Source organism: Sprattus sprattus (assembly GCF_963457725.1).
Source record: "Sprattus sprattus genome assembly, chromosome: 14".
Lineage (NCBI taxonomy): Eukaryota > Metazoa > Chordata > Actinopteri > Clupeiformes > Clupeidae > Sprattus > Sprattus sprattus.
This window is the reverse complement of record NC_137912.1, coordinates 28,703,847-28,728,090: the sequence shown is the minus strand read 5'-3', so window position 1 is coordinate 28,728,090 and position 24,244 is coordinate 28,703,847. Positions and strand designations below refer to the sequence as shown.

The 24,244-nt window shown below is 38.9% G+C and overlaps 1 protein-coding gene across 2 annotated transcripts in view; it reads right to left on the bottom strand.

Moving 5' to 3' along the window:
• Positions 1–21,528, bottom strand: part of scyl2 (SCY1 like pseudokinase 2) — a 48,241-nt gene extending 26,713 nt beyond the window's left edge. For both annotated transcript variants that reach the window (XM_080851125.1, XM_080851126.1), the window contains exons 1-11: positions 21,418–21,528; positions 18,805–18,992; positions 14,243–14,400; positions 12,182–12,326; positions 11,471–11,620; positions 11,139–11,360; positions 10,898–11,014; positions 9,139–9,264; positions 8,094–8,270; positions 2,115–2,237; positions 1,898–2,011 (exon numbers count right to left, since the gene is read on the bottom strand). In XM_080851125.1, coding sequence (XP_080707251.1) covers positions 1,898–2,011; positions 2,115–2,237; positions 8,094–8,270; positions 9,139–9,264; positions 10,898–11,014; positions 11,139–11,360; positions 11,471–11,620; positions 12,182–12,326; positions 14,243–14,400; positions 18,805–18,981 — 1,509 coding nt within the window. In that variant the 5' untranslated portion in view covers positions 18,982–18,992; positions 21,418–21,528. The remainder of the gene's footprint in view (positions 1–1,897; positions 2,012–2,114; positions 2,238–8,093; positions 8,271–9,138; positions 9,265–10,897; positions 11,015–11,138; positions 11,361–11,470; positions 11,621–12,181; positions 12,327–14,242; positions 14,401–18,804; positions 18,993–21,417) is intronic.
• Positions 21,529–24,244: the final 2,716 nt, after the last annotated feature.

Here is a 24,244-nt window from a genome sequence, read left to right as displayed (position 1 = left end):
CATCACTATGGGAAAGACCCAAATATCACAGTCACAATGTGCGACGAAAAGTTGTTGAGCTGCACAAATCAAGAAACGGACACAAAAAAATCTCTAAACAGTTGAAAATACCCATTTCAACTATCATGGAAATAATAGAAGTTAAAAGCGACAGGAGATGTTAAGAATCAGCCTGGAAGAGGGCGTGTCTGTACATTGACCCCACGCACTGTGAGGGGGATAATTCTACTGGCAAAATAATCTCCAAGGATCACAGCTGGATAATTGTAGAGGTTAGTTGAGTCTTGGGGTCAGAAAGTCTCCAAAACTACCATCAGACCACAACATCACCACAAGTTGTTTTGGAGGGTTGCCAGAAAAAAGCCTCTGCTGTCAACAACAAACTAAAGCGCCTACAGTTTGCCAAATGTAAGTCAGACTTTGAATGGGACCGAGTTATATGGTCAGATGAGACCAAAATAAAGCTTTTTGGCAACAAACATCAAAAGGCCGGTTTGGCATAGACAGAAAGATAGCCATATAGAAAAGCACCCCATACCCAATGTGAACTATAACTATGGTGGCGGATCTTTGATGTTGTGGGGCTGTTTTTCTTCCAAAGGCCCTGGCCATCTTAATAGGATACATGGTATCATGGACTCCATCAAATACCAGCAGATATTAAATGAAAACCTAACAGCGCCCTCCAGAAAGCCTTAAAATGGGCCATGGTTGGACCTTCCAGCAGGACAATGATCCTAGGCACACCTCACAACACAAAAATGGTTCACCGACCACAGAATAAAGGTTTTGCCATGGCAATCACAGTCCCCTGACCTAAACCCCATAGAAAATCTTTGGGATGCGCTATAGCCAAGTCTACAAACGTTGACCTCAGATTCTGAAGGATCTGAAGAGATATTGCATGTAGGAATGGTCTCAGATCCCGTGCCATGTGTTCACTAACCTCATCACGCATTATAGGAGAAGACTCAGAGCTATTATCTTGGCAAATGGAGGCTGAACAAAACATTACATTAAGGGGTGCCAATAATTGTGGCACACATGTTTTGGGGGAAAATATTTCAATGTTTTTCAATGTTTTTTCTTTTAATAATTTTACTTCAATGAAAAGGTAAGATTTTTGTGTATATTTCGAGTGAAAGACTGAGAGGATAAACAGCAAAGACATATTTTGTTATAGCCTGTTTAGCTCATATTCACTAGGGGTGCCAATATTTGTGGAGGGCACTGTAAATATGCTTTTGTCAGAGAACACGTCATATAAGACATTTTGAGACTTTGGTATTTCTACAGGTTAAAGTGGCATTATGCAATAATTGTACTTCAGGGTTAGGGTAAGGATAAGCAGTTTAACCTTAAAATAACAGCTTAAAAAAAATTGGGCCGCTACAATGACTTTTAATATGAAGAATCGCCTCCGTGCCATTGCCATACCAGGGTCCGTAGGCAAATTACTGCGTTCTGTAGGTTTGCCTGAAGCCGCCCGGTTTCTACTGTATGCCGAACTAGTTAGTAGTGAATTTGCCCACTTGCTTTGTCTTGGGTTGCACTTGCTTGATGTTTGACTGTGTTAGGACAGTTGTTGACTAACTAGCTTGTAGTAGTGTCAGAGTGAGCACATTTCAAGAGGTTTCGCTAGTTCTCTCCGCTAGCATCTCGTGAGCGACTAGCAATTAATCCGTTATGCTGTTTTAAACAGCTCCCCCAGACCTGATCTTGCTTTTTAAAATTTCTGAACAGTTAAACAATTATTAAATAGAGTGATGTGTTTATCTCCCAATTTCAGAAAATACATTTCCAAAAGTGGTTTCTTGACAAGTTAAAAAAGCTTTTGAATTAAATCACAGCAGTTAATGCAAAGTCTGTGAGGAGGGGTACAGCAGAGACGTCTCACCGCTAATGAGGAGGTCTGTAGGCAGGCAGCTCTCACACGTGGAATCAGTGCATTCTTCATGGAGGGATACTCAATGAGATTGGCAAATGTTGGGATGATGTTCAAGCAGAGCTCCTATAAACAACAGATATTGTAACAACAGCACAGCAAGAACCAAACGGTGGTATAAACTACAACATTCCTTGTTTTTTTGCTTCTAGAGTTTGTGTTGCTGTACTTGTATCTGGATGGAGGGGGCCTCCAGGGCTCTGTACACCATGGGAAGAACACAGTTCTTAATGCCGTCTGGAGGGGTCTTGGTTAACAACAGGTCCATCTTCTGCAGGAATATTAGGAGGATCTACACAAATAATCATAAAAGAAAGATTTAAGGAATCTTTGAGCAACAACATATCCATTAAATACATGATACAGCATGCATAAAACAAATGACATGCACACCAACAATTTTCATAATAAATAATCATATACAAATATCATTATCATTAATATTAATTATAATTAGAACAACAACAATAACAACAACTACATTTGCATTTCCTGAAGGAAATATTAGTGCTTGCAAAGCAAAAAAAATCAATCTCCAAATAAATATTAGGTGAAAAATGTAACATAATTCAATGCAGAGACAGAAAAGGAGTGAGAGGTGTGTAAAGACTGAAGATTGAAAGATAGGGGACTAGAAAGTGGACAAGAGAGAGAGAACCAGGATGGAGTGTCAGACTGCGAAGGTGCTAAGGACATTGACATTAAGGAGAGAGAGAGAGAGAGAGGACAGTTTAGATACAAAGAAACTAAAGTGATGGTTCATTTAGATAATAAGTTAAGGAAAAAGAAAAAGGTAGAGTGATTGGAAGAGAGAGATAGTTGATAAGCATTGATAGAGTAGTTCAGGTTGATACAAGTGTGGTTGCTAGGGTGTCACTTTGTTAGTCAATATGGTTGCTGTGGCGTTGCAAAGATGTACCTAGGGTAGTTGTTGTTGTTACAACGCTGATTACGAAGGTGTTTAGGAGGTTGCTATAGTTTTTTAAGATGGTTGATAAGGCAGTTACTAGGACGCTGCTATGGTAGTCAAGGTATTTGCAAGGGTGTTGCCATGGTAGTTCAGGTTGTTGTAATGCTGGTTGCTAGGATGTTTCTAGGGTAGTTGAGGGGGTTGCAAGAGTGTTACTAGAGTAGTCATGGTGATTGCAATGAAAATGGAGTAATAAAAACAGAGTGTGAGAAAGAGGAGTTGGAGAGGAAGAAATAGATAGATAGATAGATAGATAGATAGTCAGCTAGATTTAAAAACTATAAGAATATGGAAGGTGCCTCTTATCAATACTCCTGGTTACACAGTTGTTTGAGAGGAACGGAGAGAAAGGGAGACATCATGGACAGTTTGATCCTGCGTTGCAGAAAAGTTTTGGATGACCGACAATGCTGTTCCAATCTCAAAGAGCCACAAAGTGTTGGAGACACAAAGATTAATTTAATTTATTTATTTCAATAGGATATCTTTAATCTTTAATATTTAATTTTGTTTTTAAGTATGACGTGTGCGATTATGGAAATAACGTAGAACATGATGAGACCTACGAAATTAAGTTTGAATTAAGTTTCTGCTGAAGCTTCAAGCTGAATTATAAGATGGATAAGACAATGGCTTGATCGAACAACACAGTGCTTCACTTCAAGCACCATAAGAAGCAGCCTAGGAATAACATTGCTTTGCATGCACTGTAACTAGATTAACATTTCCAGAAGGTAATACCAGTTATTGCAAAGCAAAAAATAAATACATAGTTAACATTTAAAACAAATATGAAGGAAAAGATTAGAAATTTGAAAAGCTATTTAATGCATTTTATATTGTAGATTGACTACCTGACTGACTGACTAACTACCTAGGAGTACAAAAACAACCAATGTTCATCAGATTACAAAGGTATGCACATAGGGCAATGCATTAACATATTAAATCGAACACAATATGAGATGGTTATTCCAATTTAGTGAGTGAGACAGTACAGTGTCTTAGATGAAGATAAACACTTAAATGAGAAATAGAGTGAGTTAGTGATAGAAATAGGTAAAGAAAAAGACAAAGAAATTAAAGAGAAGTAAGATATTAAGAATAAGAGGCAGGAAGAAAAAGAGACAGACTAAAGAGTGATGAGTGAAAAAGCGAGAGATTAAAGAGCTGAGGAAATTAGAAAATGAAGAATAATAAAGATAGCTGGATGGATGAATTGAAAATAAAAAAAGAGACAGAGAAACAGTGCCCTCCGCAAGTATTGGCACCCTTAGTGAATGTGACCAAAACAGGCAAAAATATATCTTTGCTGTTTATCTTCTTGGTCTTTCCCTCAAATTTCACAAAAATCTTACCTTTTCATTGAAGTAAAATTCTTGAAAGAATTAATTTTGACATTACATAAAATATTTTTCTACAAAACATGGGTGCCACAATTATTGGCACCCCTAGAAAATCCTATAATTCAAATCTAACTGAAGTATATTACCAGACATTTTTTACATTTTTGAGTTCACCTGTTTGATTATGGAGGACCAAACCTGCCATATTTACAAATGAATACATTAATAAATAAATGGCCACATCCATGCATTTAGACAGATATAATTCTTTTTCCTATTTCTATTTCTATTCCTATTTCTATTCCTATTCCTATTTCTTCTTCTCAATATGTTAATGAGATGTGTCAATCAAAAATAGGTAGGCGGTATTTGACACACCATTGGCTAATCGTTTTCAATGCGTTGTATTCGATTATGTTAGGGGATGTTCTCTCAACTAGATAGTTAGGTCATCATAACTAGCGAAAGCGCAGTTTGCTAGATAGATAGCTAGCTAACTGCAAGCAGCTTCATTTGATTTGGAGCAGACATATGTGTATTTTGCGATGTATTGAGTTGGGAGAGGGGTCTCACACACTGTTTATTCCACAGGTGGCAACTTTCTTCCTATGTTTTGGGCTTTGGAAATGTGAACAAAAACGACGTGTCCCTCTAATCTCTCAGGGTATCCTACTTTGTGTCAGATCTACAAGTCCCATAGGCACACTTTCGCCATGCTACTCAGACCTCAAAGTTGTCGGACCTTCTTTTCTTAGTAGCGGTTGCTAAGGTATGATTGGATATACATTTTAGTTTTCAACGAGATCGGCCAGCCTGGCCAAGTCTCTGGCAATTGCCCTTTTTATGTCTTCCATGACAGCAAGGTAAGGCTAACATAATCGGATACAACGCATTGAAAACGATTAGCCAATGGTTTGTCAAATACCGCCTACCTATTTTTGATTGACACATCTCATTAACATATTGAGAAAAAGAAATAGGAATAGGAATAGAAAAAGAAATACAAAACGAAAAAGAAATAGAAATAGAAAAAGAAAAAGAAAAAGAAAGAGAAAGAGAAAGAGAAAGAGAAAGAGAAAGAGAAAGAGAAAGAAATAGGAATAGGAATAGGAAGGAATACATTAAATGTATTCATTTATTTCTGTCTAAATGCATGGATGTGGACATTTATTTATTCATTCATTCATTTGTAATTATGGAATCAGCCTGGAAGAGGACCTATCTGTAAATTGACCCCACGCACCGTGAGGAGGATGGTTCGACTGGCAAAAGAATCTCCAAGGATCACAGCTGGATAAATGCAGAGGTTAGTTAAGTCCTGGGGTCAGAAAGTCTCCAGAACTACCATCAGACTGCACCTACATCACCACAAGTTGTTTTTGAGGGTTGTCAGAAAAAAGCCTCTGCTGTCAATCAACAACAAACTAGTGCCTACAGTTTGCCAAATGTAAGTCAGACTTTTATATTAGAATTATAATGGTCAGATGAGACCAAAATAAGGCTTCTTGGCAACAAACATCAAAAGGTGGGTTTGGCGTAGACAGAAAGATAGCCATTCAGAAGAGCACCCCATACCCACTTTGAAGTATGGTGGCGGATCTCTGATGTTGGGGGGCTGTTTTTCTTCCAAAGGCCCTTGACATCTTGTTAGGATACCTGGTATCATGGACTCCATCACATACCAGCAGATATTAAATGAAAACCTTACAGCCCCCTCTAGGAAGCCGTGGTTGGACCTCCCAGCAGGACAATAATCTGAAGCACACCTCAAAATCAACACAAAAATGGTTCACCGACAGCAAAATAAAGGCTTAACCATGGCCATCTCAGTCCCCAGACCTAAACCCAATAGAAAATCTGTGGGAAGAGCTGAAACATATTGTACCAGCGTTGACCTTAGAATCTGAAGGATCTGGAGAGTGGGAATGTAGGAATGGTCTCAGATCCGTGCCATTGTGTTCACCAACCTCATCACGCATTATGAGAAGACTTGGCGCTGTTATCTTGGCAAAGGGAGGCTGCTCAAAACATTAAATTAAGGGGTGCCAATAATTGTGGCACACCTGTTTAGGAGAATAATATTTATTTAATGTAAAATTAAAATGTTTTCTTTCAATAATTGTATTCCAATAAAAAGGTAAGATTTTTGTGAATATTTTGAGTGAAAGACCAAGAGGATAAACAGCAAACAAATATTTGTTCATAGCCTGTTTAAGTCACATTCACTAAGGGTGCCAATAATTGCAGAGGGCACTGTATGAAAGAGAGAAGGGAGGGCAAGGAAAAGCAACGCAATGTGAGAGCAGTTGAGATAGGGAATGTGATAAAAGACAAACATACCGAAAGACAAATAAAGAAATGTAGAAAGATTTATGGAGAGGAAAAATGTTCCATGGGGATAATGTACTTGTTTATCTTAAACATATAAGTATAACATGAAGAAAATGAAAATACCATAGCCTAAGCATTTACTAGAACTGCGTGAGGAATATCAATATTTGCTTTGCAAGCACTATAGTAATAAGAAGAAGCAAGGAAGAACAGTATAGTGCTTCGCTTTGCATGTACCTTTAATAAGAAGACTAGGAAGAACAGTATAGTACATTGGAATACTACTACTAATAATAAGACACATTTCCCTAGTCGTAAAAACTCACCATGTTGCTGGCCTGAGAGCATAAAAAGACAAATTGAAAAAAATCGGAAATACAGAATCTTTTACTTCAGCTGACCTGACCACATACGATTTGGGTAAATGAATATTAAGGCCCACAGAAGTGAAATGTTCCCAAAATTAAGAAAATTGTATCTTTTCAACTAACCAAACTCATGTAGTAAACGTCAATTGTGCATGGGAAATTGTCACTCACTCACCAACTCATTCAATTAAGATTCAAAGGGATTCTCCATGTGTCATGATGCGTATTGGCTTCCGTGTTTGTTTGTTTTTGCACTCAGACATATGTGAACAAGTCTGTACGTGTTTCTATCAGCGGTGTTATGCAGATTTAACATGGGTACTCTCCGAATCAAGGGAGGAGTTATGGACCGCTGTGGGTTCAAAACTTGAGGTTGTTAGGGCAGCTTTTACAGAAACTGTAAAATGCAACAATTTGCAAATTAACGCACCTTGATATGATATGTGAAGAAAAGCTCTCAGTCCTATTTTTATGATCTTTGAAACATTTCTCGACTGACACCCACTTTTACGAATGTGGACACAAAGAAAATACGGTTTCTTTCAACATCTATATTTCAAATTTTTGCAGAGACAACAAAGCACCATGGCCCTTCATTAATGCCACGAGTCCCTCCTATAGTCTGTGTTTCCCACTGCTGATAAGCTCTAAAGAATATCCTCACAATATGAAGCCACTGATTCCTGTGTTAAGAATGAATTGTACATTTCTCTGTACCTTCAACAACATTTAGTTGATCCCTCTACCTAAAAAAATAGATGGATTAATTAGCCAGCTAATGGTCAGGTGTTTGAATACGGTAGTAATCTTACTCAGCCATGATTCTCTGAGGCATCAATACTTTGTATGATATAATCTTGATGAATGGTGTCTTCATCACCGGGTTTCCAATAAAGGCTGAGAATGTTGAATAGACAGAACTTCTGATCAATCGGGAAATGTGATCAGGAAGAAAAAATTCCATCACACTGATCTATCTAGCAGACTGGAAGATATTTTATGGCCATCATTCCAACATATGATTATTACTAAATGTTGATATTTCTAAATGATACAGCCATTGCATAAATAGTACATGTATAAGTCTATGTAACCTTCATTGTACTGTGTGGGAACATGCAGTATTAACATACCTGGACAGGTTCCTGTTGTTTGAAGACAGGGGTCAGACCTGGTAGGACAAGACGGATATATTCCTCTTTGGTACAGTCCTCAGCTATCAGCAGCACATTGGGCAAGATAAAAGGGACCATGTCTGGGTTGACAAACTCAGATGTCAATGCTGGAAGGATACGATGTACCACCACTCTCTGTGAAAGTAACAAAGATCATATGTTAAATACGGACAAATACAACTACAGTCGCGGCCAAAAGTTTTATGAATGACACATCCTTCAAGACCAACTTCTCCCAACCATCCAGGAACAGTTTGGTGATGAACAATGCCTTTCCAAGCATGATGGAGCACCTTGCCATAAGGAAAAAGTGATTACTTAGTGGCTCGGGGAACAAAACATTGATATTTTGGGTCCATTGGCCAGGAAACTCCCCAGACCTTAATCCCATTGAGAACTTGTGGTCAATCCTCAAGAGGCGGGTGGACAAACAAAAAAAAAATATTTCTGACAAACTCCCAGCATTGATTATGCAAGAATGGGCAGCCATCAGTCAGGATGTGGCCCAGAAGTTAATTGACAGCATACCAGGACGGATTGCAGAGGTCTTGAAAAAGAAGGACATATTGACTTTTTGCATTAACTTCATGTAATTGCCAATAAAAGCCAGTGACACTTATTAAATGTTTGTAATCATACTTCAGTCTTCCATAGTAACATCTGACAAAAATATCTAAAGACACTGAAGCAGCAAACTTTGTGAAAATGCATATTTGTGTCATTCTCAAAACTTTTGGCCACGACTGTACACGACAAAATACTATAGCAATGACAAATACAATGACATTGAACAGATATATTGAAAGTGATTGAAAGTAGCTGAAAGCATGTACACACATTCAGCTGTATTTTCTGAATGCTGGAGCGTGTGCAATAATAACAAACACTGGTGTAGCAGTTATTGTATCTGCAGTATCATACACAATTTACATCCCTTCATTACAAAAAGGATTACGAGGGGGGAAATGTACTGAAGACTGCCTTAAAAGTGCAATCTTCTCACCTTTGGAAGTTTGGGTAAGATTTTCGGAAGGCCTTTATAAAATTGGGATTTCTGGAGGTTGTCCCTCTGAAAGAGTGAGTCAAAGTACTGCAAAGTCATGGCCCCAACGTCGTCAAAAAACGGGATCTGTTCAAAATGAAAAGATGAATCATTTGTTAATATTATTTTATGCATTTTATGCTAAAATAAACCAGAAGGTACCTAAAACATAGCAAATATTGTATTTTTTGTATTTTCTGTGGTATCATTTGTGTTGTACCATTGTACATGAACATGTGTTTTTATGTGTTAATCTTAACTTAATTCAATATGTGAAAATCTATGTGCCGAAAGATCAATGGGCCTCATTCTCGACAGCAGTTGGGAAGACTTTCCGAAGGATTTCAGAAGGAACTCCACTTCGGAAACATTTATGAAAACATTTGCATTCTCGTTATTTTTTTCTTCTGTGCTTTCTTCTGAACTTCAGACAACTTTCAGAACTCGAAATAGCAGTCGTAACTCTACCGGAATCTTCTCAAATGGGATTCCACGGGCCATCTTGTGGTTATTTGAGGAATCGCGTTGAGGAATGACATTTGAAAAAACTCCGTATTACAGTAAAAGGGTTAACGGGCGAATTTGTGAGAACCCCTTGGTGATTGCGTTCACGTCAACTCTACAGACATCCTCGGATTAAAATAATTATGATAATAATAAATACGAGAATATTTGTATCATTAACAATTACGTTTCACATTTATAGTCATAATTTTACGAGGTAGTGTTTATTGTTACACTAGGTCTATATGGCTCGTAGCTTGACTGTTCTCTCCCTTGTACGTCACTTTGGATAAAGGCCGCGTCTGCTAAAAGACTGATTGTGAATGACATGAACACTGCAAATGTAAGTGAATAAATAAATAAACACTAAACTCAATCTCTAAGAACTAAGCCATAACTTCATTGCAATTTATACTACTACTGGTGGCCAGTCTTCACCCCTATGGTGGCCATTTCGAACGACAGGACGGACTACAATTTATACTCCTACTTGGGACCGGTCTTCACACCTATGGTGCCTATTTTTCGATTTAAAAAAAAAAAAGTGACTACTTAAATGTGTTTTACGGACTTCGGACGTTCAACGTTATACAATATCTCCACCTTATTAATGAACACCTGTTACGAGGTGGATTCGGGAGATTGCGACAGCACACGTTTCTAAAATTGCGTCTCCTAATAAGGAGCTGGCAGGGCGTGTATGTATGCAAATCCACTTTCACGAGAACGCGCATCAATCTAAGAAACTAATCGGAAGGAACCCAGCTGAGAAGACTTCGGCTGCTTATGAACACATTTTCAAGCGTGCGGGAATGCAGCGGAAGCGTTTCTCTTACGTTGTTTTTGCGAAGTCGTGTAAGAAACATTTCTGAAGAATTACAGAAAAAGGTCGAGAATGAGGCCCAATGTTTCTAATGTCACATTTTTAGAATATCTACCAACACAACAACAATGTACAACATACCGTACATTCTACAACATTCTACATTTCAGACACAAAATAAGCCAAGCAATTTATTTCAGAAGTGTGTTTTGTTACATTTCTTTAAATCCTATTTACATACCAATAGCAATAAATACATTTAATGCTCTGACAATAATAGGAAAAAAATATGTCTTCTCTGGCAGACACCGGCTGTAAAAGCCTGTCAACTCATTTAATTCGTCTATAAAAGCACAACAATAAGATGTTTAAAGATGTTGATCTGGACCTTACCTTTGTCATCTGATCTGCATCAGGGCGCACACTGGCTGTGACATTCAGGAGCATCTTCAAATGTTCGCACACGTCATCTGGAATCTTGCTCAAGACCGCAGGACTTAGCCGACTCAGCTACAGAAGAACAATGCATGTCTCAGTTACTGTAAACACTGTGCACTTCAAACCTAGACTATTTCAAATATAATGATCTAGGCCTGTGCACATGCATACAAGCATCCTACTTCATGCCTCCCACCTGGTCTAACTGTCTGCTGAAGCTCTTGAAGATGTCCTGCTTGGTGACCCGAAAAACGGGCCGCCCCTCATTGAAGACTGCATGCATGATGACTCCCAGAGAGTACATGTCAGAGGCGGAGTCACAGCTGACAGACAGGATGTACTCTGGCGCCACATACTCCGGGTTGGGAAGGCACAGAGGAGAGAGGTTGGGGTCCCACTCCTTACACACATACTTCGCCTGGTCAGAACATGGATGGATACACATATAAGCACAGTGACATTAGTCAGCAAATATGAAAAGGAATGCTTTTGGTGTGGTTCACAGCTCAAAGTGGACATCAGCCTCACCTCAGCCTCCGAAGGGTTGTTGGAAGAGATGCTGAAGTCAAAGCCCATGATCTTCCAGGATCCACTTTTATTAATAATGATATTCTCAAGGCACAAGTTGCCATGGACCATCTTTACACCCGTGTGGAGGAAGGACAAACCCTCTGATATCTGTTACCAAAGTAGAAAAAGGGCAACAACTAGAAACCTCTGCATCAACAAATCTCATGTCTTTCAGTTAAAAAAGTACAAGCTTAAAGTCACACTAACACGACTATAGTAATACAATGTAAAACAAGGTTTTACAATAACCTTAAATCAGTTTGACTATTTCCTGAACAGTCACGATTAAACAAAACAAACAGTAATGATTGAGCACAACCTCAACATTTGCCACTAAAATGTAGGCTAACATCTGTTGCTGGTTTAAAAAAAGTAAGGTAACCAGGTAACATTTGATTTTTTTCGCAGTGTTGTCTTAATTCAATTTAGCAGAGAAAGCCCTCTACTGGCAGGCTTGAGGTGGGCAGGACACAGGCAGGTGTAGCCAGTACTATGGAAAAGTTGCTTGACATGTTAGCTGTGTCACTATAATTTCAGAGGGATAGTCTCTGTCCTATTCAGTCATTGCTACTGTTAGTTTTCATTCTCACGGCCATGAGTGTGTTATGTTTTAGAGTTTAAGAAATACAGTCAATTCACTACTTTTTATGACTTTAGCACAATGTCTACCTGTAAGAGCCCATACTTGATCTCCACGTCATACAGTTTGTAGTTCTTGATATCTGTAGGTACTGGAGTTGGCAGACCGTCCCACTGCCCCAGTACATTGGCCAAACTGGCCTGAACAGGCTCAGTGCAGAATGCCAAACAGTCTCTGCGGGAAAAAAAGAGTGAAAACAACAATATGTGAACAAATAGAAAGGGAGTACCAAATCAAATGAAATTGAAAAAAAAAATTGTATTCTTGAGACAATGTTTTACTTTCTCACATTCATTTGGGTATCATTTATCTGTTACATGTCATTTTATGTTTAAACATGTATGATCCCAACCTGGCCGCTGCTTGCCTAGGGAAAGTGAATTATATATGTAAATGCTTAAAGTAACACAATGCAACAATTATACATTCAGGATTAGGGTTAGGATAAGCAGTTTAACCTTAAAATAACAGCTTGAAAAAAATTGGGGCGCTACAATTTTTATTATGGAGAATCGCCTCCGTGCCATTGCCATACCAGGGTCCATTGGCATTTAACTTAATTCTGTAGTTTTGCCTGCGGCCGCTCGGCTTTCTACTGTCTGCCGAACTAGTAAGTAGCTTATTTGCCGTCTTGCTTTGTCTTGTGTTGCACTTGCTTGATGTTTGACTGTGTTAGAACAGTTGTTGAGTAACTAGTTTGTCATAATGTCAGTCAGCACATTTCAAGAGATTTCGTTAGTTTTAGCTGCTAGCATATCGTTAGCGAATAGCTATTGATCCGTTGTGCTGCTTTAATAATTAATATGTAATTATGTCGTTCAAATATGCATATATTTATGTATATTGGTACAGATCGATACGTATGTATATTCATTCTATATTCGTTTTCTCTTTATTCTACAGGAAACCACACAAACACATGTACAAATACTTCTTTTAATTTATGCTAATTCTACTGCAAGCACTCAATGCACTCCGCTGGAGTTCAAACGCTAATAAATCTGTTGTACTACATCCCAAGGTTGTGGCTACTCTCTGACCGGAGTACAGGTCAGTTAACCGGAGTACAAGTCAGTAAAGGGCATATCAGCTAGTAATGCAATGGTGCATCACTTTCTTCATTTCAGGATGTTAAATTCCTTGTGCTACTGGTTGGAGATTTCCTACAGCAGCCAAACCCCTGACTGTCACATGCAAGTGCTCATATCCAACAACCTATCTGATTAAAGGCATAAAAAGCCCCAAAATAAATCGCTAAAAAGAAAGTACCATACAAAGACCCATACAAACCAATTAAAATGCCGTATCTCTTGCAGTATCGCGTTGTACACCAATGGGTATTTTATAGGGGTTGTCAAGTGGACTTAATTTGACTCATTGATGCCCACCACACCTCTAGAATGTTCAACAGTGGTGCCTGCCGGCCCAGAGAGCCTCCTCCATACTTAAGATTGGTTAAGACACATCGCTACCAGAACCACAACAGGTACACCTTGAAATACACCTCCAAAAAGATTCCCCATGCCTCAGGTTAACTCACTCCCCCATTAGTCTGTGAGCACCTCAGCCATAACCACTGGCTTGCTTTTTCAGCAGCCTCAAACAACTCCTTCAAAACTCCTTTAAGTGACTGTCCTCAAAAACTAAATCCAACAAAAGTGTTGAGGTTGCTTAAGCTACAAAAGCCACCTATCTCCACTGATCTTGTGTGTGCTTGCCAACCTTATTCCCTCACTTCCACTACCAGTCCTGCATACTTTAACTTCTTCTTTTCAAAGGCTTCCTGAATCACACGTTCAAAAGGAGTCATTAACCCAATAAAGTAAACAATGCGTTTGTTCTCAAAATACAACACTCCAATCCTGTTCTGAGTGACTTCTGGGTCTGCACCCAGGTACTCTTATACAGGCTTAGGCTCCTTCTCGGCCAAAGCGTTCCTCCAAGGAGCTCCTTCAGAGCAGAGGCATTCCTTTTCATCTTTAAGAATCTCTTGCAGACTCTCTTTCGAGAGCTCTTCCTCTCTCCACACCTTAAACACCCTAACATATACGTACAGTGCCCTGCACTGTATGTCACCAAGAGACACTTACCTGGACTCCTCTAGTGGATGCTGAACTGTGAGCAGCCGTGGGTGTCTCAGGCGTGTAAGCTGCTGAACTCCTTTTTTCAGGGAATCTATGATTTGGTCCTTCTCAAATTTCTGGTATTTGTCCAGTATCTTCTTGTCAAAAACAAAAACAGCAACTTCCTGAAGAAAATGAAAAATTCAACGTATTATCACTGCCATCACTGTTTTCACTCATACAAAACAAACCCACGTTGCATTCTGTACCTGCGTCTGCTAACTTTGGTTGATGCTGGACAGTTCTTAACATTAGTTTTTCAAAGCACAGTAATCAACCACAGTTTTCATGATAAATCAAAATGTAGCTGGTAATACAAACCTTTACTGTGGTTTAACATGAAACAGGTAACCATCTCATCCCTACTTTATGGTCCTTAAACATACCTCAGAAAGTAGTAAATTCCTGTTCGCTTTAAATAAAACAAGGTCCTGTATAATATTGGGTTGTACCATTTCTTTACCTAAATACTAGTTTAGGGATAATAATTTGGTTTTACAACCAACTGCTCTCAGTAGATTTTTGAGAGTGAGACTGAGTTTCTTCTACTCTCTGACGATAATGTCCAGGTTCCAGCAGATCATGAAAATGAAATGTCTTAAATAGGGCTGTGAAAACGTGAACGATGTGAGGATGTGAAAACATTTAAATCAAATTAATCACAGGTTTCTGTGGGTTAAGTAAGGGATAATGTATTGTTCGGAGGTCATTATCCAAAAATAAATCCCGACGGGGCGAACAGCACCCCGACGCGCCGCGGAGCAACTTATGACTACAGTGACTGTGAAATACTTTCAGCAACAAGCACGCACATCCCTTAATCAATAAGCAACGTTACTAGCAGCTATCTTGCTCCACACTGCTTCATTAGTGTACTGTACTCTAGCTTAGCACCATCCTAGCTAGCTTGCTAGCTAGATAGATACCTCTCCAGAGACGGAATAATGGATAAGAATAAAGAATATTTCAGAAATAATATAATGATTGTGTAATTACACAATCATTATATTATTTCTCATTACCAGAATGAACAAATAGAACTAGAAAATGCATTTCCTGAAGGAAATACCAGTGCATGAAATGCAAAGGTTAAGAAAGGAAGAAGAAAAGAAAGAAGAGTGAAAGAAGGAAAGAAGAAAGGAAAGAAGAGTGGAAGAAGGAAAGACAAAAGGAAAGAAAAGGTGAAGAAAGGAGAGAAGAGTGGAAGAAGGAAAGAAGAAAGGAAAGAAGAGTGAAAGAAGGAAAGAAGAAAAGAAAGAAGAGTGAAGAAAGGAAATAAGAGTGGAAGAAGGAAAGAAGAAAAGAAAGAAGAGTGAAATAATGAAAGAAGGAAAGAAGAGTGAAGGAAGGAAAGAAGAGTGGAAGAAGGAAAGAAGAAAAGAAAGAAGAGTGAAAGAAGGAAAGAAGAAAGGAAAGAAGAGTGTAAGAAGGAAAGAAGAGTGAAGAAAGGAAAGAAAAGTGGAAGAAGGAAAGAAGAGTGGATGAAGGAAAAAAGAAAGGCAAGAAGAGTGGAAGAAGGAAAGAAAATTGAAGAAGAAAATACGAAAGGAAAGAAGAGTGGAAGAAGGAAAGAAGAGTGAACAAGAGTGGCTCTGGATGAAGAGATAAAGAGAGAGTGAAAATATTGAAAAAAGGAGATAAAAATGGAGTGAAGAAGAGAGATTGAGTGTGAGAGAAAGTTGACTGAGAGAGAAAGATGGAGAGATGGAGAGAAAAAAAATAGAGAATGGATGGTGTCTTAATGTTCCTAGTTACAGTTAAATTGAGAGGGACAGAGAGAGAAGAGGTTCCTTGGATTTGGCACAGGTGTCAGTGAAGCACAGGTGCAAGCCAGTTTAAAGACCCTATTATGATGTCATAATGGCCCAATGTAAGTCAATGGGAGAAATTTATATTCGTTTTTCTTTAATATCTTAAAAAGTATAAAGTTTAGAAAAGTGAAAAAAAAATACATAGCATAAGTGTCGTTTACAAGACCTACCGTAATTCCCGGACTATTAAGCGCACCTGAATGTAAGCCGCACCCACTGAATTAAAAAAAAATACTTATTTTGAACATAAATAAGCCGCACTTGTCTATAAGCCGCAGGTTCCTACCGGTACATTGAAAACAAATTAACTTTACACGGGCTTTAACGAAACTCGGCATGACAAGAACAGTTAGTAGGCATGCAACGTATTAAATTTTACAGATATATAGCTTATTATAAATGCTAAAGTGAACAATCGAGGATAAGTTAACACGCAGAAAGTGATGTTGCTCAAGAGCAGGATGATGACGATTTGGTTAAAAAGGTGGCACCTCTGTTTGGAACCGGTTTGAGTTCAAAATATCCGATCTCGACCATAAAAGAATAAAAGACAGTTGTGTCGCCGTGTTGTTTTAGCCAAAGGTGTAAGCACAAGCAACGTAAAACCATCATTCAATTGGCAGCTCGAACATTGTCTATTGTTTATCATATTTCATATTATCATTTTCGCACACATAGGTAAGGTACATACAGTTGGCAGCTGCTAGCTTGTGATGAACTCGTATTAATATGTGTGAATATGAACTATTTCATACGAAGTTGCACAGGCACCCTGAGGGCTTATACCCCTTCCCATTATAATTTTATGAGTTAAATCGAGGATACTAGATGACTAGCTATCGTTTTATGCAACTGTAACTCTTCCATTTAAATCGTTTATGCTGAGGTTATTTAAAGTTCCCTTAGCTAGCACAGCAATTCGATAACCAGTAACAACCAGGAAACACAACTTAAGCTGCAGAGTTTAATTTTCAAAATCATCTCACCATTGAAAAAGCAGTCTTGGGTTCTACGTGATTACAACCACTTGTGGAATGTTAAATGGCTTCACATAGATATAAACATACCTAAGAGAAATAATGGGAAATCGATAGAGCAAGGGCTCACTCTGATATCAATGTAATGTTAGCGAATATTGCTCATGCTTTAGACTCCGCTCTTCGTCTAAAGCCAAATCTATTCTTGAGGTTCCAACATTTTTCAAAAGCAAGTTGGTTTTAAATGTGAGTTGTCGATCAAGTTATTTTCTGTCCCGTCGTTTGAAGCATACCTGTTAGCTCCGGCATTGATCTTCCATTATTTAACATTCACGTTTCGATTTAAAGTCCAGTTTCAGGCTCTCGCACGCCCCCCTCATTTAGGCAGAGTTACTGTTTGCCTCCCCTCAGGCATTAAGCTTGTGAAAGTGGGAAAAATCCATAAATAAGCCGCGTCATTGTATAAGCCGCGAGGTTCAACGCGTGAGAAAAAAGTAGCGGCTTATAGTCCGAGAATTACGGTACTCGACAAAGTTTGAATGAAGTTTCTACGTTAAGCGGTTCGGGCTGAATTAATCGCAGAAAAAGGTAACAAGAAGAAGAAGAAGAAGAAGAAGAAGAAGAAGAAGAAGAAGAAGAAGAAGAAGCCTAGGAATAACAATACAGGGCATTTCATGCACTGTAATAAATTAAAAGTCTTGAACCTGGGAGAAACATTAGCTTGAAATATTATACACAGATTTTACCCAGCAATGAAAGAACAGACTAGTCTACAAGGTTGTGCTGGTTGCATTTAATGAAGAGGTCGTGGGGTTTCTAATTTTTTGATTGAGACCTGTATGCTTTTGCTTTTATTATTGTAGTGTCCCCTTCGTTGTTGATCTTAATGTTTTGGATATATCCTTCTTCTGCATATTGCAGTCACGTTTGCCTCGATCCGGAGGCTATCGCGGAGATATTACTCCAAAAGGAATCACTCACACTGACAGATGTATCTTGGCCCCGTCCTCGCCATGCTATTGGGTTGAGTCCTGGGAGTTTTGTCGACGTAGCAAAAGTAGCTAAGGGGGCGGGGCTTTTGCAAACGGTCAGTTGTGGGTATATTGTATAAGTTCATTCTGCACATGCGTTCATTTTTATTTTACAAATTAATCCTGACATTTATTCATAGCGCGTTAACGCGATATGTTTTCACAGCTCTAGTCTTAAGCATAAAGCACTTGTCACTAATGTCACAATAATGGACTTTCCTTATTTGTTTTCCCCTCTGTCTTTACCGCTGTACCAACTATGAGTGGGGTCAACTGACAACCACCTTTCTCGTCCAAGGTTATTTTTTTTTTACTTACGAATGTAACTTTAGAATCACTGTTTAAATTGGTGGAAAACTATTTATTTTAGATTTATTCAATTATAATTATTAAGAATTATGAAAATTAGTGGCCATCATTGGTTTGCTGTGCAGTCAACTGAGAGACAATGCATGACTGACAGAACTTCTGAAAAATTCAAGGCGTTACTAGGCTAGGCTACGACTTGGTCAACCAGTTATACCTGTGGCATATTTTTAAAGAAGATTGCTTTATCTGTCAGGTTGCCCTCTGCCTGTTACTGGTTCCATGTGCCTCTGACCACAGCCCCACCGGTTCCCCAGATGAGTATAGACTCCAAAGACAAAGGGGAATAAACCCTAGTGTACCTGTTTTAAACCCTAGTGTATCTGTTTTAAACCCTAGCGTACCTGTTTAGTAGACTTCTTGATTCCATTATAGATCCTCCAGGACATGCCAGGTCCTCCACTGGCAATGTGTAGTCCCACTTCAAACTCCCTGGTCACAGGGTTCCCCATGACAGCGCTGGTGACATCGGCAGTCACTTTGGTGACCGTACTCTTCAGTTTGTTGAGCACTGACTCCATGGTTGGGTTAACTGTAAACAAAAGATTGACAAAACATAACTCAAAGTTGAAACATATAATCTTTGCTTGTCCTAGATAAGGAATACAATCATTTAGCTTCTTTATCATATTTATTGGACGAAAAGACTAACTCAAGACCCAGATAGACCCAATTTGATATTGGTGTTGCCTAACACCTGCTGCTCTTATCCATCTGAAAGCTCCACAAACACATCATCTGGCTTTCATCATAAATTACAGCAGTTGCGTCTGCTTCAGCCTTTCTACTTAAGGGCTGCAGCCTGCAACCATAAACTTGATACCTGGTTGCCCAGAAATAGTTCCCACTCCCAACTGTTAAAGGTAATGGCCCATCAGTCTTTCTACCCCTGCCTATTGTACCCGCCGTTTTGGAACGTCTGTATAAGTTGAAAGAAAAGTAATAAAAGTGTCATTCCATGCCAAAAATCACCTAATAAAGCATTTACAATACAGAAATGTCAACCTGAGAAAAGCTCTAATCAGTTAATTAACTCAAACCTATGAGTGGTTAGAAATGTCCCTGGTTGTAAAAAAACAGACAAAAAAAAGAGTAAATGTGATTCAATTGCTTAAAGCCAGGGTAGGCAATTCTGGAGAAAGAAAGAATTTCCTTTCCTGGCCACAGACTGCTGTGGTTTTCCCCTCTTTTATCTCCGGCTCTGTCTAATTCTTTCTGTTAAGCTTGCTCTTCTTCATTGGTCTTCTTGTTTACTTGTCTTTGTCGTGTAAGCTGTTGTTGGCAAAGGAGGGATTGGGGGTTTGTCCGATGCCGGCGTTGTGTTTGCTCCTGAAGCCATCCACTGAACATATTGAGCTTGACTGAGTGGAAGCCGGTGGGGGGCTGCAATATTAGGCCAGCAAGGCAAATTTCAACCTCATGATTTGATGGCTGCAATAAGCCTAATGTTATTTTGATTTGATATCAGGACAAACTTTGAGTTTTCAAAGGAACACTTCATATCAAGTGGGACAAACCTCCCACTTTAGTGAGAGTGTGTGACATTGTGTGACATTGTACAAGCACTTCATACCTGGTAGGCACTCACAAGATATTTTCTTCAAAACCACTAATAATAATTTCCTGAAATCTGAATGGCTGAGCTGTTCACATGAAAAGGGATTTATTTTGTTAAGAGACCATTAGCAAGGATATAAAACACTAAGCCAAAAGTAGTGATATAGTGTCCCTATAGAGACCCTAGAACTGAAGGAAACCGTCTGCGTGTTCGACCACACTCACTATGCCAAGGCTGAAGAAATCACTCCGAAACATGAGAAGTTCAAGAACATAATATTGAGAATGGAGAATTCCATACCCTTTGCAACCTTCTATCAACCACCGGGAAGAGGTATCAGGATACTGGTCTGAGTGACTTGGGTGTGGTGTGGGTACTACCATCAGATCAGACCACCATCGGATGGATTTTAGATTTTTCAAAATCATCAGTCTATAACAGTTCAAAGAAACTATGGCTATTTCACTCAATACATTGGCAAGAAACTGAAGATATCTCACAAAGGTGTGCACCACATCCTTCACAGAACAGTGCACATCAGCTTTAACCAAAATACAAAGACAAGTGGGAGTGGATAAGAACATCAGAATATCTAGTTTGAGAAACAAATGATCCAACCATGACCCTTAGGGAGCTTTACGCCATCATGTTGATGTGACAGCATGTTTTTTACATTGGAGCGGACATGACACGCATCCTTTGACAACACGGAAGTATTGGTCTGCACTGGCCCAAACAATACGGTGAGTCCCATCTTAGTACATTTCACACAAAACGTTGCGTGCACACTTGATAACAGCGTCATCATTCGCACTTGATAACAGCATCATCATTCAGTCATAGAAATATGATTCCTTGAATACGTGCGTAAGCATCACGACACAGAAAATATAACCAAACTATTAGCTATTCAAAACTAATCAGCTGTCAAGCTAAATAACTTTTCCGTTAATATGAAACCCCATGCGTCACGCAAAGACATCAACACTAGCCTCCCTCCAACGAAGACAGAGGTTTTATGAAGTTAACCACAACCACTACTAGCTGCCCATATCCAAATCAACCTTTAATAGAATTCGTGTAACGTCACAGCTGGTTAGCTAGCAAGGTACATGAGCTAACTGAATACCCTGTTACTCTCCCAATCACCAATTACACTCTGTATGACGCCTAGGCAATAATGTATTTTATTTAATTAAGCTCTAGCTTACGTTAGATAACAATGCCTAAATAACGTTACCAACGCAGGGCAAAAAGTAGCTAGCGGTTACAATTTGCTCAAACTAACATTAGCTAACTAATGATACATGCTCAGCTAGTATGCTTTCACGTTACAGTAATATGCAAAACTGGACTCTCTGGACCGTTCATTCATTTAACCTATTTACTTCTACTGTACCTGGACGAACTCACAACACCTTGATGATTATCAACCTCAACTGAAAAAAAGCCGATGTCAATACACTCCGCACCGCAGGGCCTCCATTTCTTCATACAGAGTATTTAATCGGCATATGGCATCAGGAAGTACACACCACTTCCAGGAGGAGGGACATGCTGGTGATCCGCCAATCAGCATCAACAGTTGATAGCCAGATGCAAACGAATGCTGAGAGCAAGTCGCAACGTTTGTCTGCGTGGATGCCATATTGCAGCGGCGAAGATCCGCTATTAAGTTATTAAAACACACCTGAGGAAGCAGGAAGGAAGTGCATGTGTTGGACACCTGGGAGACTTTACTAGCAAAGTTGGAAAAGCCATTGCGTGTGCCAAACAAAAGATAACTGGAGGAATTCTGTAAGGAGCCTGTGGTAAGTTTATGGAGTATATCATCTCTTTCTTGCCTATTTTGGGATCATTGGAATATATGGTACTTTGAATTTTTTGATAGTCTACTTTTTTGCTTTTTTTTTTTTTTTTGGTGAGGCCAATCTTGGCAATCTCAGAATGATTGCCATGAGTTTTTATTGAAGATTGTCCTTACATTTTAAGTAGTGCTGTCAAACGATTAAAATATTGAATCGCGATTAATCGCATTTTTGTCATAGTTAACTCAAAATGAATCGCAATTAAATGAATCAAAATGAATCGCGATCGCAAATTTGTATCTATTCTAAATGTCCCTTCAATTATTATTATTATTAAAAAAATTAACGGCGTTAAAATGGGTTCGCGTTAACGCCGTTAATAACGCGTTTAACTGACAGCACTAATTTTAAGAGAAGTGAGGAAGTTGTTGTATCAATATTATATGCACCTCTACAGTGTCTCGAAAATAATTATTAATTTAAGTTTCTAGAAAGAAGCCAATTTGTTAGACTGTTGAGGAGCTGGCAATCCGGGGTAGGCCCATAATGGAGGGCATAGCGAGGCCTTCTCTCAAAGGTAGGTGCACTTAATTAGTCATTTGGTTAACCATCGTCACATTTAGCAGTGGCTGGACCTTCAGTCATATTGCTGCAGCCACCACCCATAGTGTTGGTCGGAGGAGAGGAGCCCACTGGTGTAAGTTTATATTGCTGCATAATGATTCTATACATGTTCATTGTGTGTCTTTTAAAAACAAAGACACTTTTCCAAAGTTCCTAATGATTCCTAATTCACTAACAGGAGGCCAGTCCAGACAATGAGGAGACTGTGTCGGCGTTCTCTGGTGATGTGGTAAAACCAAGTTGTGGAAACTAATACTCCTATCCAACTCACTTTGTGAGTTGTATTTGGACTACATCAATGCATTCCTATAGGCAAATCATGCTGGACCACGGCCTGATCTGCCTGGCCCCTCTCACTCTTCTGGAACAAGGGATGGGGAGGTGAGTTCTCATTTAATACTCTCACATTGTGAGGGAAGGTCTGAGTTTAGTTGGCATCTGGCCACCTCACTGAACAAAGTTATGAATGGTTTTCTTGTCCTTTTTTCAGGATGACCATGAATATGACCCTGAAGTGCGGACGCTGTACAAGCGGTACTTGCGTACAAAAATTGCTAACTGCCAGCTGAAAACAAGGAAGATGCACAAGGAGATTGCATTGCTTAATCGGCAGCTGGATGTAAGTATAACCATGTAAAGCAAACCTTTGCCTTAAATATTTGTGAGCTTTGGCTTGATTGTAACTGAACTGAAATTCGTATTTCTTTTGCACCTTCATTTACAGGCTTACCAATACAAATAAAGGCTTAATTCTACAACACAGATATCCTAAATTATTCTTGAACATGTTCCTCTATTCAGAATCAAAAATAATCTGTATGGCCAAGTATAGTGCTCTCAGTACGTTGACTTGGTGATTTCAGAGCATGGGACATAGACAACAATATATATGTACAAGTAAATAGAATAAAAATAAGGGTAATAGTAAAAATACAAATAATCCAATCAAGTATTACAGAGCAAGTGTTAACAAAATAGCAATCAATGTTGTGCACGTGCTGTTAATCTGGCCTTCAGTTGGCCGAAGATCATCTTAATCTGGGCTCTCGTTCGAGCAAGAGCCCTGTTGAACCGGGCTTTACTGGTGCTGGCTTTGCATAGGGGGTCATGAGGTAGGGCTTGAAGGCATAACCCCTGTCTTTAATTAGGAGTCCATTATAGTGACTTGTATAGTATATGATATGTACAATGTTGGATCGCCTCTACATAAAATAAGCAATTTCTGAATGAGATTACTTTTCATCCATGCTCAATCTTCTTACAATGGCAAAAGAGACACACATTTGCATAGCATCCTCATGTTGTATAATTGTTACATTATATACATTAATGTCAATCTGAATATCTTAGGCATTGTAATACATGATGTATTTTTTATTCAACCTCAACCTAGATCTTCCGATTTGGAAAAAGAGGTCATGGAGCTCATGCATGGCTTGGAGCTAAGGGACCCAATGCTACAAACTTGCACTCTTTGTAGTGCTGCCAGTTTAACGCGTTATAAACAAATGATCAATCAAACACTCAAATCCTGCACCCTCAGGATTTGTGATCTACCTCAGGAGCAGTTTACAGAGGAAGATGGAAAGATAATGCAAATAAAGATATTACAATGAAAAGCATGAATGTTAGACTGAAAATAAGAAACTCACTGGGGGAATATCAATAAGAGTTTGCTAGGGACTATTGTCATATGAGCCTTCTCAACTTGAAACTGAATTAAAATGACCGGGTCATGCTAGTGTTCTCTATTTATAATAATAATAATAATAATAATACATTTTATTTATAGGG